The 13,428-nt window shown below is 53.2% G+C and overlaps 1 protein-coding gene across 1 annotated transcript; it reads right to left on the bottom strand.

Annotated features, from left to right (window-relative positions):
• GNG8 (G protein subunit gamma 8) lies at window positions 1–1,927 on the bottom strand. The gene is made up of 3 exons (XM_056137088.1): window positions 1,792–1,927; window positions 705–832; window positions 1–219 (listed from the first exon to the last, which is right to left on the bottom strand). The coding sequence occupies exons 2-3, from the start codon at window positions 786–788 to the stop codon at window positions 91–93; spliced, it is 213 nt and encodes a 70-aa protein (XP_055993063.1). The 5' UTR covers window positions 789–832; window positions 1,792–1,927; the 3' UTR covers window positions 1–90.
• Window positions 1,928–13,428: the final 11,501 nt, after the last annotated feature.

Raw genomic sequence — 13,428 nt, 5'->3', positions numbered from 1 at the left:
CGCATGCCTCTTTCCCCAAAGCAGACTGCTACCACAGTGACCTTGTTTATTGGACTTGGACTTGGTGCGGGAGTAAACTGCCGGGAGGGCTCACAGCAGGACACAGAAGAGCCGCTTGTCACGGAAAGGGTTCTCCGCAGCCGGGACCGGCGTCACCAGCGGGTCATCCTTGGCGTGCGACTCGCAGAAGGCCAGGAGCTCGCCCGCAGCCTGCGACACCTGCAGGCGCCGAGTGGAAACGTCCGCGCCCCGCCCCAGGACCCGCCCCCAGGACCCGCCCCGGGCTCCGCCCTATAGCGACCGCCCCGCCCCAAGGCTCCGCCCCATCGGGACCCGCCCCGCCCATCAGACACGCCCCGGGCCCGCCCTCCTCCACAAGGCTCCGCCCTTCATGCACCGCCCAAGGCCACGCCCCGATGCTCCGCCCCAAGGCCTCCAGGACACGCTAGTTGCGCGAGACCCGCCTCTGCTAAGGCCCGCCCACTCGCCCGGCCCCATCTCTCCTCCGCCTGCTCCTGTTTCTCCCCACCGACCCCTGGTTCGGCCTCCAGGACCCCTCCTCCTCCCTTTACCTGCCCCTTGTCCTTGTCCCGCCCTGGGTCCTGTCGTCTTCCCAAGTGACTCCTGTCCCAAAAGCGGCCCCCACCCCCCCCGGACCCCGGACCCGCAGCGCCTCCCGCTTCCTCCCTCCCCGGCCTGGGCACCTTCATGCGGTCGATGTTCACCTCCAGCTTCAGCTGTTCCACCGTCTTGCGGGCCTCCGCGATCTTGGCCATGTTATTGGACATGGCTGCGGCAATAGTGGGGTGTAGGCGAGGACAAGTCGGGGTGCCTAGGTAGGGGGGCCAGTCACGCAAGGTGGAAGAGGTGCGCAAAGGGGGTGCCAGGAAGAAGGTGAGGGAAGAAAAGGGAGACCGAAGGGAAAAGGGTGGGATGAAGAGACCCACAGATGACAGACCTAGAGGCAGTCAGTAAGGGATGGAGGAGCAGGAGGAGAGGAGAAAGGCGGGATGCAGGGCTGCACCCGTGGGTCCCTAGAGGCCTGCGGCAGAGGGAAAGGACAGGGCCACAGGTGCTGGCTCAGGGTCCAGGTGTCCTCACCCCACCCCACCCCACCCTGGGGAAGAGCAGGAGCAGGAGGGAGCCTCCCCACTCCAATTAGTGGCAGCTCCAGGGAGAACAAGGAATTAAGATCTCCGCAGGAGGGGCACCAAGGGGGCCTCATTAGGGCCTTGGCAGCAGCTGCCCCCCTCCGCCCCCCTCAGGGAGCCCCCACCCCAGCTCTGGCCAACTCAAAGACTCCTCTGCTCATTAGCAGCCAGAGAGAGAGAGAGAGAGAAAGAGAGAGAGAGCTGGGGGTGCAGAATGAACTGGGAGAGGGGATAGAGAGGGACCAATTCAAGGCAGAGGGGGAGACAGTGACAGTCTCTCAACTGAGGCAGGGGACTGGATGGAGAGACATAGGTGGGACAGGCTGGGGCTGGGAGAGGGAAGAGAGGGACAAGGAAAAGGGAGAGGGAAGGACATTGAGGGTGGGAGTCACACAGAAGGGACAAAAGGGACAGAGGTGAGATGTGACAAGGAGAAGGAGATAGAGGTGCCGGGGCAAAGCTGGGCAGGCCAGGTGCAAGGTGGGAGGTAGAACGGGGGATCGAGGGGGCGACAGAATAAGGGAGACTCACAAGCACACAATCATTTGTTCCCTCACACTCATTCATTTGCTCCCAGAGGGACAAACAGGCAGGTAGGGATGGACAGAGGGACTCACTGGAGGGGCCAGGAGCTTCCTACCTGTTGCTGCTGAGGGCTGGGGTGACAGGCTGGTGGCTGCGGCTGCCAGACAGCATCTGGGGGCCCCCAGCCCCGCCTCAGCCCCTCCCCAGGGGCCCAGGGCCCCGCCTCCTGCAGCAGCGGCCAGCCCCAGCCACCACCTGGGTCCTCGCTGTCTCTGCTCCTCTCTTGCTTTGTCCCCGTCCCTGGATCTGCGTCACCCTGTTCTCTGGGCATTGGGATCTATGTTGAACACACATCTCTCAGGTACCCCTGAGGTCACACACAGACTCACAGCGCCCCAGTGCTCCTGCTTCTATTCCCCACCCCGCCTGCCACCCCAGTGTCACCCAGCACCCCCCACCCCTGACTCATACTTGGAGTCTCTGGCTCTAAGACACTCTCTCCCACTCTGCATCCCTTGGTTTCTGAACCACCAGAGTCCAGGTCTCTCTGGGGGCCAGAGTCACCCTCGTGGGAGTGAGGGGGCTCTCCAAATGCCACTACCATCCCTCACAAGCTCTCCAAGCGTCAGCTCCTGGCTGATGGTGTCAAGCGGACAAGTGCCAAGTTGCCTCTATGCTCTCAAAATCTCACACACTTTTCCATCTCCCACCTTGTCACACACAGGCATGCACACCCCAGGTCACATGTCCTGACTCAGGCTACCTCCCCAGGGCCCAGTTCTAGTGCCCAGCTCTCAGCATTCCAGGGCATGTCCAGAGAGTCCACGGCAGTTACAAGCATTCCGCACCATCTCCTGGGACCTGAGTCCCCCACATCTGATACCCATAAGCCTCCCTCTCAATGTCACACATTCACACCATCAAGGGGCCATCTGCAGGCTGAGGCTCACACCCTCAGGCTCACACACAGCTGTCTACCTCATGCCATGTCCCCACACCACACCCCCCATGTGATGTCAGTTTCATGATCACATGTGATGTCAGTTTCATGGTCACATGTAATGTCAATGTCATAGTCGTGTGTGATGTCAATGTCATGGTCATGGGTGATATCCACTTCATGGTCACATGTGATGTCAGTGTCATAGTCACACATGATGTCAGTATCATAGTCATGTATGATGTCAATGTCATAGTCATGTATGATGTCAATGTCATGGTCATGGGTGATGTCCATTTCATGGTCACATGTGATGTCAGTGCCATAGTCACACATAATGTCAGTATCATGGTTACGAGTGATGTCAGTGTCATATTCATGTATGATGTCAATGTCATGCTCATGGATAATGTCAGTGTCATGGTTACATGTGATGTTAATGTCATATTATGGGTGATGCCAGTGTCATGTCAATGTTGTATTCACGGCTCAGAGGTATGGCTGGCTCAAGCTAATGCACACTCATGTGTCCTTTATGTCACATGTCATGCCTCCAGGCATGGAGGCACACCTGTCCTCCAGGCTCACTCATTCACACACCAGCCGCCTGGCTTGTGTCCTCACCAGTTGGCATTCTGTGACCATCTCTCACAGCCTGGCCATGTCACAGAGTCGCGCCCCCCCCCCCCCACATCTCATGCATGAGCCACCTCAGGGAGTCACAGAGAAACCGGCATGTCAGCTCTGTTATTTCACAAGCACAGGTGACATACAAGATCTCCATGTAACACCCCATCTCATAGGTAGACTCACAAGATTACGCAGCCACAGAGGACTTCTGGAATCGCAGGGAAACCACCAGCCTGTCCAGAGGGCCAGCGCAGCCATCCCCATGCAGGCCACACGGGGGCGCGCACGGCCCACAGAGTGAGACAAGGGGTGGAGCTTGGTGGGCCAAACGCTCCCTCCCCTGCGCCACCGCCCCCTTGCCCCGTCCCGCAGAAGATGCTAATCTCGTAAGGCAGAGTCACGGAAAGGTGGCGGGGACCGCAGAAAAGGAGAGAGCTAAGAATTAACTGGCACATACAGTAGGTTAGAGAGATGCCGGAGAGACAGACAAGCAGAGAGACAGAAAAAGACACACTTGAGACAGAAATTGAGAGACAGGCACACGAGGGAACTGGAGAGACGCGGACAGAAATGTAAGGTCAAGAGTTGGGGCGCTTGCGATGCATGCACCCCACCTGGATTAAGATTCCCAGCACCGGAGTCCCGGAGCCCCGCCAGGAGTGGTCCCGAGCCAACTGTGGGGAAGAAGGAGGAGGAGGAGAAGTAGGAAGAAAGAGAAAGAAAGAAAGAAAGAAAGGAAGAAAGAAAGAAAGAGAGGGAGAAAAAGAGAGAAAGAGGGAGAGAAAGAAAGAAAAAGGGAGAGAAAGAAAGAGAGGAAAGAAGAAATGTGAAGTCACTGATATGAGGACAGGGGGACAGACGCGAGCACACCACGCTTTGAACTGGGCTTGAACATTAGAGGCGGAGCCTAAGGGGGCGTGGCCTGAAATAGGGGCGTGGCTAGTTGGGGCGTGGTCTTGTTGTGTTAGGGCGTGGCCAGGAGCAGCCGTGGGAGGGGCGTAGGACTGGCTTCAGACAAGGCCACCGGAGTTCGAGCGCGCGGTGGAGGCGGGAGCCTGGGAAGAAGTGGAGGCGGGGGGAGGGGGGGGGGAGGAGTGTCTCTACCGCAGTCAGCCCGTCCCAATCAGGTTTTTGTTGTTGTTGTTTTGTTTGTCGCCGCCGGGGACAGGGACACTAGATGAGAGGGGACGGGACACTGGTCCAGGTCCCTGGTAGCGATTTGATAGCAATTTGGTTGGCTCCTGGCTCCCCTCACCCCTGCGCCCCCAAGGGAGCAGTGGGGCCAGGTGGGGGAGGAGAACCCGGCTCACATCTGGAAAGCATCAGGCGCGCCGGACGTGCCAGAACTCTGGGCCTGGCTGCAGAAGGGGGAAGGGAGTTCGGGCGCCCCTGTTCCCCCCTTAGCGGGGTCTGCCGGCGCCGGGGAGGAGCCTGGACGCGCGCCGACCATCGGCGCGTTCTGCAGATGGTTTTCATCAGCGTTCTGGCCGGGCCGGGCCCCCCAGGACGAAGCACAGTTTAGGCCAGGGGAAGTCAGGGCTGCCCCAGTCTAGCCTGCTCCGCTCCGACGGCGGCCGACGGACCGACGGACCCTGTCCGACCCCGCGTGATCACCACTCCGCAGCGAGCTGCTCACCGCAGCCCGTTTTCCATAACCTTCGTTTCCAGGGGTACAGTCCTGCCCAGGGCTGCTCAGACACTGTCCCAGCCTTGTGACAGCCTTGTCCTCTCCATGGTCTTGTTCGCCAGTTTTCACTCAAGAATCGTGAAATGAATGCCACAAGAGTAATTGTAGGAATTGGAACGCGGACCAAATATTGCCACCAAGATGTCTGGTGGAAATCTCAAACCTGATCCCTCCAAATCTCAGCTCCCCAATCCACATGCAACCCCCCAAGTCCTCCCACCACTCTCTTACCCTTCTCAGATTGCGGTAAATCTTTGGGGTCATTGTTTGTTTGTTTGTTTTTTGGGGGGCACACCCAGCAGTGCTCAGGGCTTACTCCTGACTCTTCAAGGATCACTCCTGGTGGGACCCAGGGGGGAACCATAGAGGGTGCTGAGGATCTAACCTAGGCCAGCCTCATGCAAGACAAGCACCCTAGCCGTTGTTCTGTTCCTCCTGCCCCTTTGGGGTCATTCTGGACCCCTCCTTTCCTTTCTCACTCCATAACTGATAAAGCAACTAATTTTATTAAGTATTTTTTGGGGGGAGCAGGTGTTTGGGCCACGCCCAGCGGTGCTCAGGAGCTGTTCCTGATTCTGTGCTCAGGAGTGACCCCTGGTGGTGCTCAGGTGAACCCCATGTGGTGGGGTCCAACAGGGCCAGCTGTGCGCAGGTCAGCACCTCAACTCCAGTACAAGCTCTCTGGTCCCCTAACTGCATTTCCAAAACTTCTCTCCATTCACTTCCCTAGTGGGTCTGGGTCTCTACTGCCTCCCCTTTGATCCAGCCGCAGTGTCGCCCCCCCTGTGGCACAGTGTAGAGCCTGCACACTTCCTGGGTGTAACCTTTGCAGGGACCCTCAGCCTCTGAAAAGCTGAGAGGGCACCATGAGACACAGCACTTCCACTACCAGGCACCAGACAAGGAGAAATACAAAGAGACCCTCATGTGAAAACTTATCCCCAAAAGTTCTAGCAGCATTTTTCAAAATAACCCCCCATTGAGAGAGTGAAAGGAAATGTGCCTGCATTTGATAGCAATTTGGTTGGCTCCTGGGGGTGGGGGGAGGGATACTGGGAACATTGGGAACACTGGTGGTGAAGAATGGGCACTGGTGGAGGAATGGGTACTCGATCATCGTATGACTGAAACGTAAGCACGAAAGTTAAGTCTGTAACTGTACCTTACAGTGATTCATTAAAAAAAATTTTTAAAAATTTAATTAAAAACAAAAAAAACCCAAAATAATCCCTTCCCCGAGAATACAACCCACTGGTCCTTTGATGAAAGGAAACTCTGAGATGTCCATTTCAACACTAGGACACCCACAGACGGTAACAAGAAGTGACGCGCGACACACCAGGACCCTTGGCCAGACCTTTTGCAGACGCCTTCTGTGCAATAATGACTTTCCTATGCCCCCAAAGGCAAATCTAGAGTCCGGAAAACAAATTAGTGGCTGCCAGAAGCTAGAGACTTTTGGATGGTATAGGAGGACACTTTGGGGATACAGGGCTTCTTGGGGGGTGATAAAGTTGCATTAAAATGGTAGAGAAGGGCTGGAGTGATAGCACAGTGGGTAGGGTGTTTGCCTTGCACGCGGCCAACCTGGGTTCGATTCCTAGCATCCCATATGGTCCCCTGAGCACCACCAGGGGTGATTCCTGAGTGCAGAGCCAGGAGTAACCCCTGTGCATCGCCGGGCGTGGACGCCCCCCAAAAAAAAGCAAAAAAAAATGGTATAGGGGGTTTTGCTGAGAGTAACTCCCAAGCACCACTAAGTACAACCCAATTTTTTTTTTTGCCAGCCTTGGTGGTATTTAGGGATTACTCCTGGTTCTACATTCAAGGATCTCTCTTGGTGGGCTTAAGGATCTAACCCAGGTCAGCTGCATGCAAGTGCCCTACATGGTGTGCTCTCTGGCTTTCTTTCCCACTTTTTTTTTTAAGAAAAAGCAGAGACAGAGATACAGTACAGAGGGCAGGGTGCTTAGCTTACATGCAGCTGATGTGGGTTTGATCCCAGACACCACATATGATCCCTTAAACACTGCCGGAGTGATTCCTGAGCCAGGAGTAAGCCCTGAGTACTGCCAGGTGTGGCCCAAAACAATAAACAGAGACCAGAGCAATAGTACAGCAGGTAGCGCTCTTGACTGGCTGACCCAGGTTTGAACCCCAACACCCTACACAGCCCCCTGAGCCCCGCCAAGAGTGATTCCTTAGTGCGGAGCCAAGAATAAGCCCTGAGCACAGCAGGGTGTGACCCAACACTCCCCCTCAACCCCGGCAAAAGCAATAAAGTTGAATAAAAAATAAAACTTAATGTGGGCTTGAACTGTGAAGATACACTCTATGAAGGTTTGTGGGGGACTGGCACAAAAACCCGCAATGCTCAGGAGTTGCTCCTGACTCTGTGCTACTCAGGAGTGACCCTTGGCAAGGTTTGGAGAACCCTTTTTGACCTCCCGGGTTTTTGCTTTATCTCCATTATCTCCAGGTTCTACATTTTTTTTTGTCTTGTTTTTTGAGTCACACCCAGTGATGTTCAGGGGTTGCTCCTGGCTCTGCACTCAGGAATAACTCTTGGTGGTACTTGGGGTCTATATGGGATATCAGGTATCAAACCCACCCAGGTCAGCTGCGTGCAAGGCCAAGGCCCTACTCACTGTGCTATCACTCTGGCTCCAGGGTTCTACACTTCTCAGAGTTAGCCAAGCTCTGATATGTTTGGTTGCGACTTGTGATGGAACCTGCTGATCCAGAGGATACACAGCGGGACACTTGAGCCTGGGGCTTCCCCGTCTCTCCTCCAAGGACACCCAGGGACAGAGTCTAACTGTGTGATGGCAGCAAACATTCCACAAAGGTTTTGAGGCTGTTGACATCACTAACACCCCTTCTCTGAATGATCCCAGGGTCCATTGGCCAAGCTTATCCTCTCACTCTGCACCCAACTCAGAGCCTCAGGGTGCAGGCACTCATCTTCTATTTGCTTCCTCAGTGTTCCCTTTGCTGCCATCCTGGAAATGGGTGAGCACAGCAAGTCCCCATGCCACCATTTAGGAGCTGTCACCAGGGAGGGGGGTCCCGTGGTACTCAGGTGAAAGCAGTAACCAGTGTCCCCAACTCCGGTGGAACTGAGTGGGACTTCCTCTTGCTGGGTAAGGAGGAGTTGTCATGGCCCTTCCTTGAACCTCTAATTTTTTGTGTTTGGTGGCCATCCCCGGTCACGCTCAGGATTTACTCCTGGCTCTTTGCTCAGGGATCACTCATGGTGCTTTGGGGGACCCTAAAGGGGTGTTAGTGATTGAACCGGGTGGGCTGCATGCAAGGCAAATATCCTCCCTGCTGTATTATGACTCCGACCCCTGAACCTCTATTTTACCCATCTACAAAGACTTACCCAGTAAGTGGGCCTTACCCAGTAGGAAAATGGGATAAAAAGAGAACAGGAGGGGCTGAAGCGATAGCACAGCAGGTAGGCCGTTTGCCTTGCATGTGGCCAACCCAGGTTCTATTCCCAACATCCCATATGGTCCCCCGAGCACTGCCAAGAGTAATTCCTGAGTGCAGAGCCAGGAGTAACCCTTGTGCATCACTGGGTGTGACCCAAAAAGCAGAAAGGAAAAAAAGAGTACAGGAAGCTCACATAAAGAAACACAAATGGGGCCTGGGGATAGAACAGGGGGTAAGGATCTAGTCTTGTATGCTGACTAGGATCCCACCCAAAACACACACACACACACACACACACACACACACACACACACGATCTTCTGCATGCTGCTAGGGGGTGTTCCTGAGCAACAGTGTCTGGAGGAGCCACTGAGAACAGTAAATGTGCTCCTCCCCACTCCAAAATACAAGTGGCATACATGGAGCATACAGATGATATGTAACCCCTGAGAAGCGAGAGAAGGGGGCAGGCCAATTAAATAGAACAATTTCCAACACCCTCCCCATATGATTAGCAAACTGAAATGATTAATAGCATCTGTTGTTTGGTGAAGAGGTGGGAAAACGGGCGTTTCAAAAAGAGCTTGTTGGAAATGTCAAGTGAGGACAGTCTTAGTGGGAGGAAAGGTGAGAATATTAATGAGTTCTGGGTTGGGACTGGAGTGATAGCACAGCAGGTAGGGCATTTGCCTTGCACACACCCAACCTGGGTTCAATTCCCAGCATCCCATATGGTCCCCCAGGCACCACCAGGAGTAATTCCTGAAGGCAGAGCTAGGAATAACCCAAAAAGATGAGAGAGAGAGAGAGAGAGAGAGAGAGAGCAGGCCGTTCTGCCTCTAAAAACAGACGGTGCAGAAACACATGCACCAAATGCACAAGAAGTCTGTGAAAGGGGCTTCCCTGGTGCACCAATCATCTGCAACAGCAAAGCATCTGGAGTGCTGACATAGGGATTAGACTATTCACAGCTACTATCAATAATAAGGCCACAGGAAACTGGACCTGCTAAGTGAGGCTGAAATGGACAAACTCCTAAAGGGTACAATTTAGTAAAGCTGACACAAAAAGAAACAGAAAGGCTAAGTAGTACTCTAACCATCAAACATTTTCCTTTGTTTTATTTTGAGCCACACTTGGTAATTCTCAGGAGCTATTCCTGCGTCTATGCTCTGTAGTGACCTCTGGTGTAATGGGGGTAGGGATAGGGTGGGTGGAGGGTGGGACCATACATAGACTATGCTGAGGATCTTAACCAGATTCAGTGAGATCCAAGACAGCACAGAAACCTCTGTTGTGTAATCCCTGTACTGTTGTTCCTCCTGCCTAAAATTCAATTTTTGGATGATGTGGGGGCCACACGTGGTGCTCAAGGCTTGCATTCAAGGATTACTCCTGCATATACAGTGCCAGGGACAGAGTCTGGATTTGTCATGTGCAAGGTAAGTGCCCACAGTACTATCCCTCCATCCTGAAACGCAATTCTTAATTAAAACCCTTCCCCAAAATGAATGTTTAAGGCATAAGTGACTAAACCAAAAAATAGTACAGTGGGGAGGGTGTTTGTCTCGCACATAGCCATCCTGGGCTTGATCCTCAGTATTCCCTGTGGTTTCCCAAGCCCGCTAGGACTGATGCCTGAGCACAGAACCAGGAGTAAAAGTAAAGTAAAGTAAAGGCCCTCCCGTTGATCATCGATTTGCTCGAGCGGGCCCAGTAACATCTCCATTGGAGATTTTGTTGTTACTGTGTCTGGCATATCAAATATGTCATGGGGAGCTTGCCAGGCTCTGCCGTGCAGGCGAGATACTCTCAGTAGCTTGCCGGGCTCTCCGAGAGGGGCGGAGGAATCGAACTCGGGTCGGCCATGTTGGCTGCGTGCAAGGCAAATGCCCTACCGCTGTGCTATCGCTCCAGCCAAGCTCTGAGTACTACTAGGTGTGAGTTCCCCTCAAAATAAATAGGCAGGCAAGGGTACCTATTTCATCTCTGGCACCACATAGGCCCCCTATGTACAGAGCCAGGCAGAGCCCCTGATCACTGCCAGATGTGGTCCAACCTGCTCCCCACTCCAAGACAGGTCTGGCAAGTGATTGCTGAGTTTGATCCCCTGCAACACAATTCCCCAACCAGGAATTGGTCAAGTGTGGCCCTAGGGGCCCCAGAGCACAGCCAGGCCCAAGGACATTAGTGATTGCTCACTTCAACCCCCACCTGAACCCAAGACTCCTCACATCCCAGCATCTCTGGAGTAGCCCCTACAAAATATTTTTTTTAATTTCATTTTTTGTTTTGGGATCTCACCCAGCGATGCTCAGGGGTTACTCCTGGCTCTGCACTCAGGAATCACTACTAGTGGTGCTTAGGGGACCATATGGGATGCCAGAATCGAACCCGGGCTCACTGTGTGCAAGGCATGCCTCCTTCTCTCTGGACAATCACTCTGCCCCCATTTATTTATTTATTTATTTTTGCTTTTTGGGTCACACCCGGCAATGCTCAGGGGTTACTCCTGGCTCATGCACTCAGGAATTACTCCTGGTGGTGCTCGGGGGACCATATGGGATGCTGGGAATCGAACCCGTGTTGACTGCATGCAAGACAAATGCCCTACCTGCTGTGCTACCGCTCCAGCCCCTATTTTTTTTTAAAGGGTATAGAGGGAAAGTGGGTGAGCTGGACATGGATTAATTTAGATAAATTTTCATCTGTTGTCGATATTGCTTTGTTTTTATTTGGGGGCCATACATGGCAGTGTTCAAGGCTTACTCCTGGCTCTGAGCTCAGGCATCACTCCTGGAGGGCTCTGGGGACCGTATCAGGTAGGTGCCCAGGGGTCAAACCTGGGTAAGCCATGTGAAAGGCAGGAACTTTACTCACTGTGCCATCTCCCTGGCCCCCCATAAAGAAATTTAAGGGCCAGAGAGGAGGCTCAGTGGTCAAGCACTTGCCTTGCATGCGTGCACCCTATATTAAACTCCAGGCTCTGGATGGTCCTCCAAGCACAGCCAGCAGTGACCCTAAAGCAGTAAGCCGAGAGGAGCACCTGAGGCCTGCCGGAGTAGACAAAGGTAAGGTAAGGTAAAGGCCCTCCCGTTGATCGTCGATTTGCTCGAGCGGGCCCAGTAATGTCTCCATTGGAGACTTTGTTGTTACTGTGTCTGGCATATCGAATACTCTCGGTAGCTTGCCGGGCTCTCCGAGAGGGGCGGAGGAATCGAACTCGGGTCGGCCATGTTGGCCGCTTGTAAGGCGAACGCCCTACCGCTGTGCTATCGCTCCAGCCCAAAAAACTAAAAGTGGCTGAAGAGATAATACAGTTGGTAGGGCACTTGCCTGACATGCGGCTAACCTATGTTCAATTCCTGGCATCTCATAGGGTCCTTTGGACCCCACCAGGAATGACCCCTGAGTTTTTGAGCCAGGAGTAAGCCCTCAGAACCACTGGGTATGGTCCCTCCCACCAATATTTTAAAATAAAATTGATGGGCTGGGAGCTATAGTACAATTTTTAGGGCCATACATATGGCTGACCCAAGTTCAATTCCCAGAACCCCATATTATCCCCCATGCCTTCTAGGAGTGACCTCTAAACATAGAAACAGGGGTAAGCTTTAGGCACTGCTGGGTGTGGTCCCCAAACCAAAAACAAATAAATAAAATAAAGAGACTGGAGTGATAGCACAGGCAGGAGGGTGCTTACCTTGCTTGCAGTCAGCCTGAGTTGGATCTACAGCACCCCATATGGTCCCTCGAGCACCGCCAGGAGTAATTCCTGAATGTAGAACCCCTGAGCATCTCCAAGTGAGACTCAAAAAGAAAACAAAAAAAGAAAAAAAAAGGGGGGGTGTAATTCCTGAGCATAGTCAGGAGTAACCCCTGAGTACTGCCAAGGTGTGGCCCCCAAAAATAAGAAAAAGAAAATTGAGGGGTCAGAGATATACTACAGCAGATAAAGCACTCATCTTGCACACATCCAAGATTCGATCTCTGGCATCCCATAAGTTTCCCTGAGTACCATCAGGAATGATTCCTGAGTGCAGAGGCAGGAGTAAGCCCAGAATATTGTCAGGTGTGGCCCCAAACTGAAAATAAATAAGTAAATTGCTAAGTACATAGTTTAATTTATGTAGCCTGGCAAACTACCCGTGACATATTTGATATGCCAAACACAGTAACAAGAAGTCTCACAATGGAGACATTACTGGGCCCGCTCGAGCAAATCTATGAACAATGGGAGGACAGTGCTACAGTGCTACAGTTTTTTATATAACAGAACACTTCTATGTATATTTCATATATACAGTTTTTCCATTCCCCTATGTCCACTAAGACAATCATGAAGATCACTGGCAGTGCTCACTGCTTCTGGCTCAGGGGCCGGAGCAATAGCACAGTGGGTAGGGCATTTGCCGTGCACGCGGCTGACCCAGGTTTGATTCCCAGCATTCCACATGGTCCCCTGAGCACTGCCAGGAGTAAAATTCCTGAGTGCAGAGCCAGGAGTAACCCCTGTGCATCGCTGGGTGTGACCCAAAAAAGGAAAAAAAAGAAAAAACCTCCTTCTGGCTCAGCGCCCAGTGGTCTCTCAGAAGGCCTGGGAACCATGCAGTGCCAGAGATTAAACCAGGGCTCCCACATGCAAAGAACATGTTCCAGCCCTTTGAGCCTTCACCTTGGCCCAGATAGTGCTTCTATTTCTATGTCTGAGCAAATAAAGCTCAATCAGAGGTCAGATTTGGAGTCAGGGATGTGGCTCAGTGGTGGAATGCATGTCCCACGTAGGAGGCCCTGCTTTTTGCGCTCTCTCTCTCTCTCTCTCTCTCTCTCTCTCTCTCTCTCTCTCTCTCTCTCTCCTCTCCTCTCCTCTCCTTCCTTCCCTTTCCAAAGGTCAGGAGAGTCAAATTAGAGATTGCTATAGCCAGTGCATGAACATAGTCCTGCGATGTCCTGTTTGCAGCTGGATGCTGCCGGGTCCCACAGAATCAGGAACGACTCAACCCATGTTGATTCAAGTAAAGCATCTCCCCCCTACGACCCCAGAAGGCCAGTGTGCA

The sequence above is a fragment of the Sorex fumeus genome, unplaced genomic scaffold (assembly GCF_029834395.1).
Source record: "Sorex fumeus unplaced genomic scaffold, SorFum_2.1 ptg000122l, whole genome shotgun sequence".
Taxonomy (NCBI): Eukaryota; Metazoa; Chordata; class Mammalia; order Eulipotyphla; family Soricidae; genus Sorex; species Sorex fumeus.
This window is presented reverse-complemented; position numbering and strand designations above follow the sequence as displayed.

Bases quoted from the DNA above. Each gene is read 5' to 3' on its own strand.
- GNG8 (XM_056137088.1), bottom strand. From the start codon at position 788: ATGTCCAATAACATGGCCAAGATCGCGGAGGCCCGCAAGACGGTGGAA. The intron at 220-704 runs GTGCCCAGGCCG...CGGCGCCTGCAG, and splicing joins TGAACATCGACCGCATGAAG to GTGTCGCAGGCTGCGGGCGA.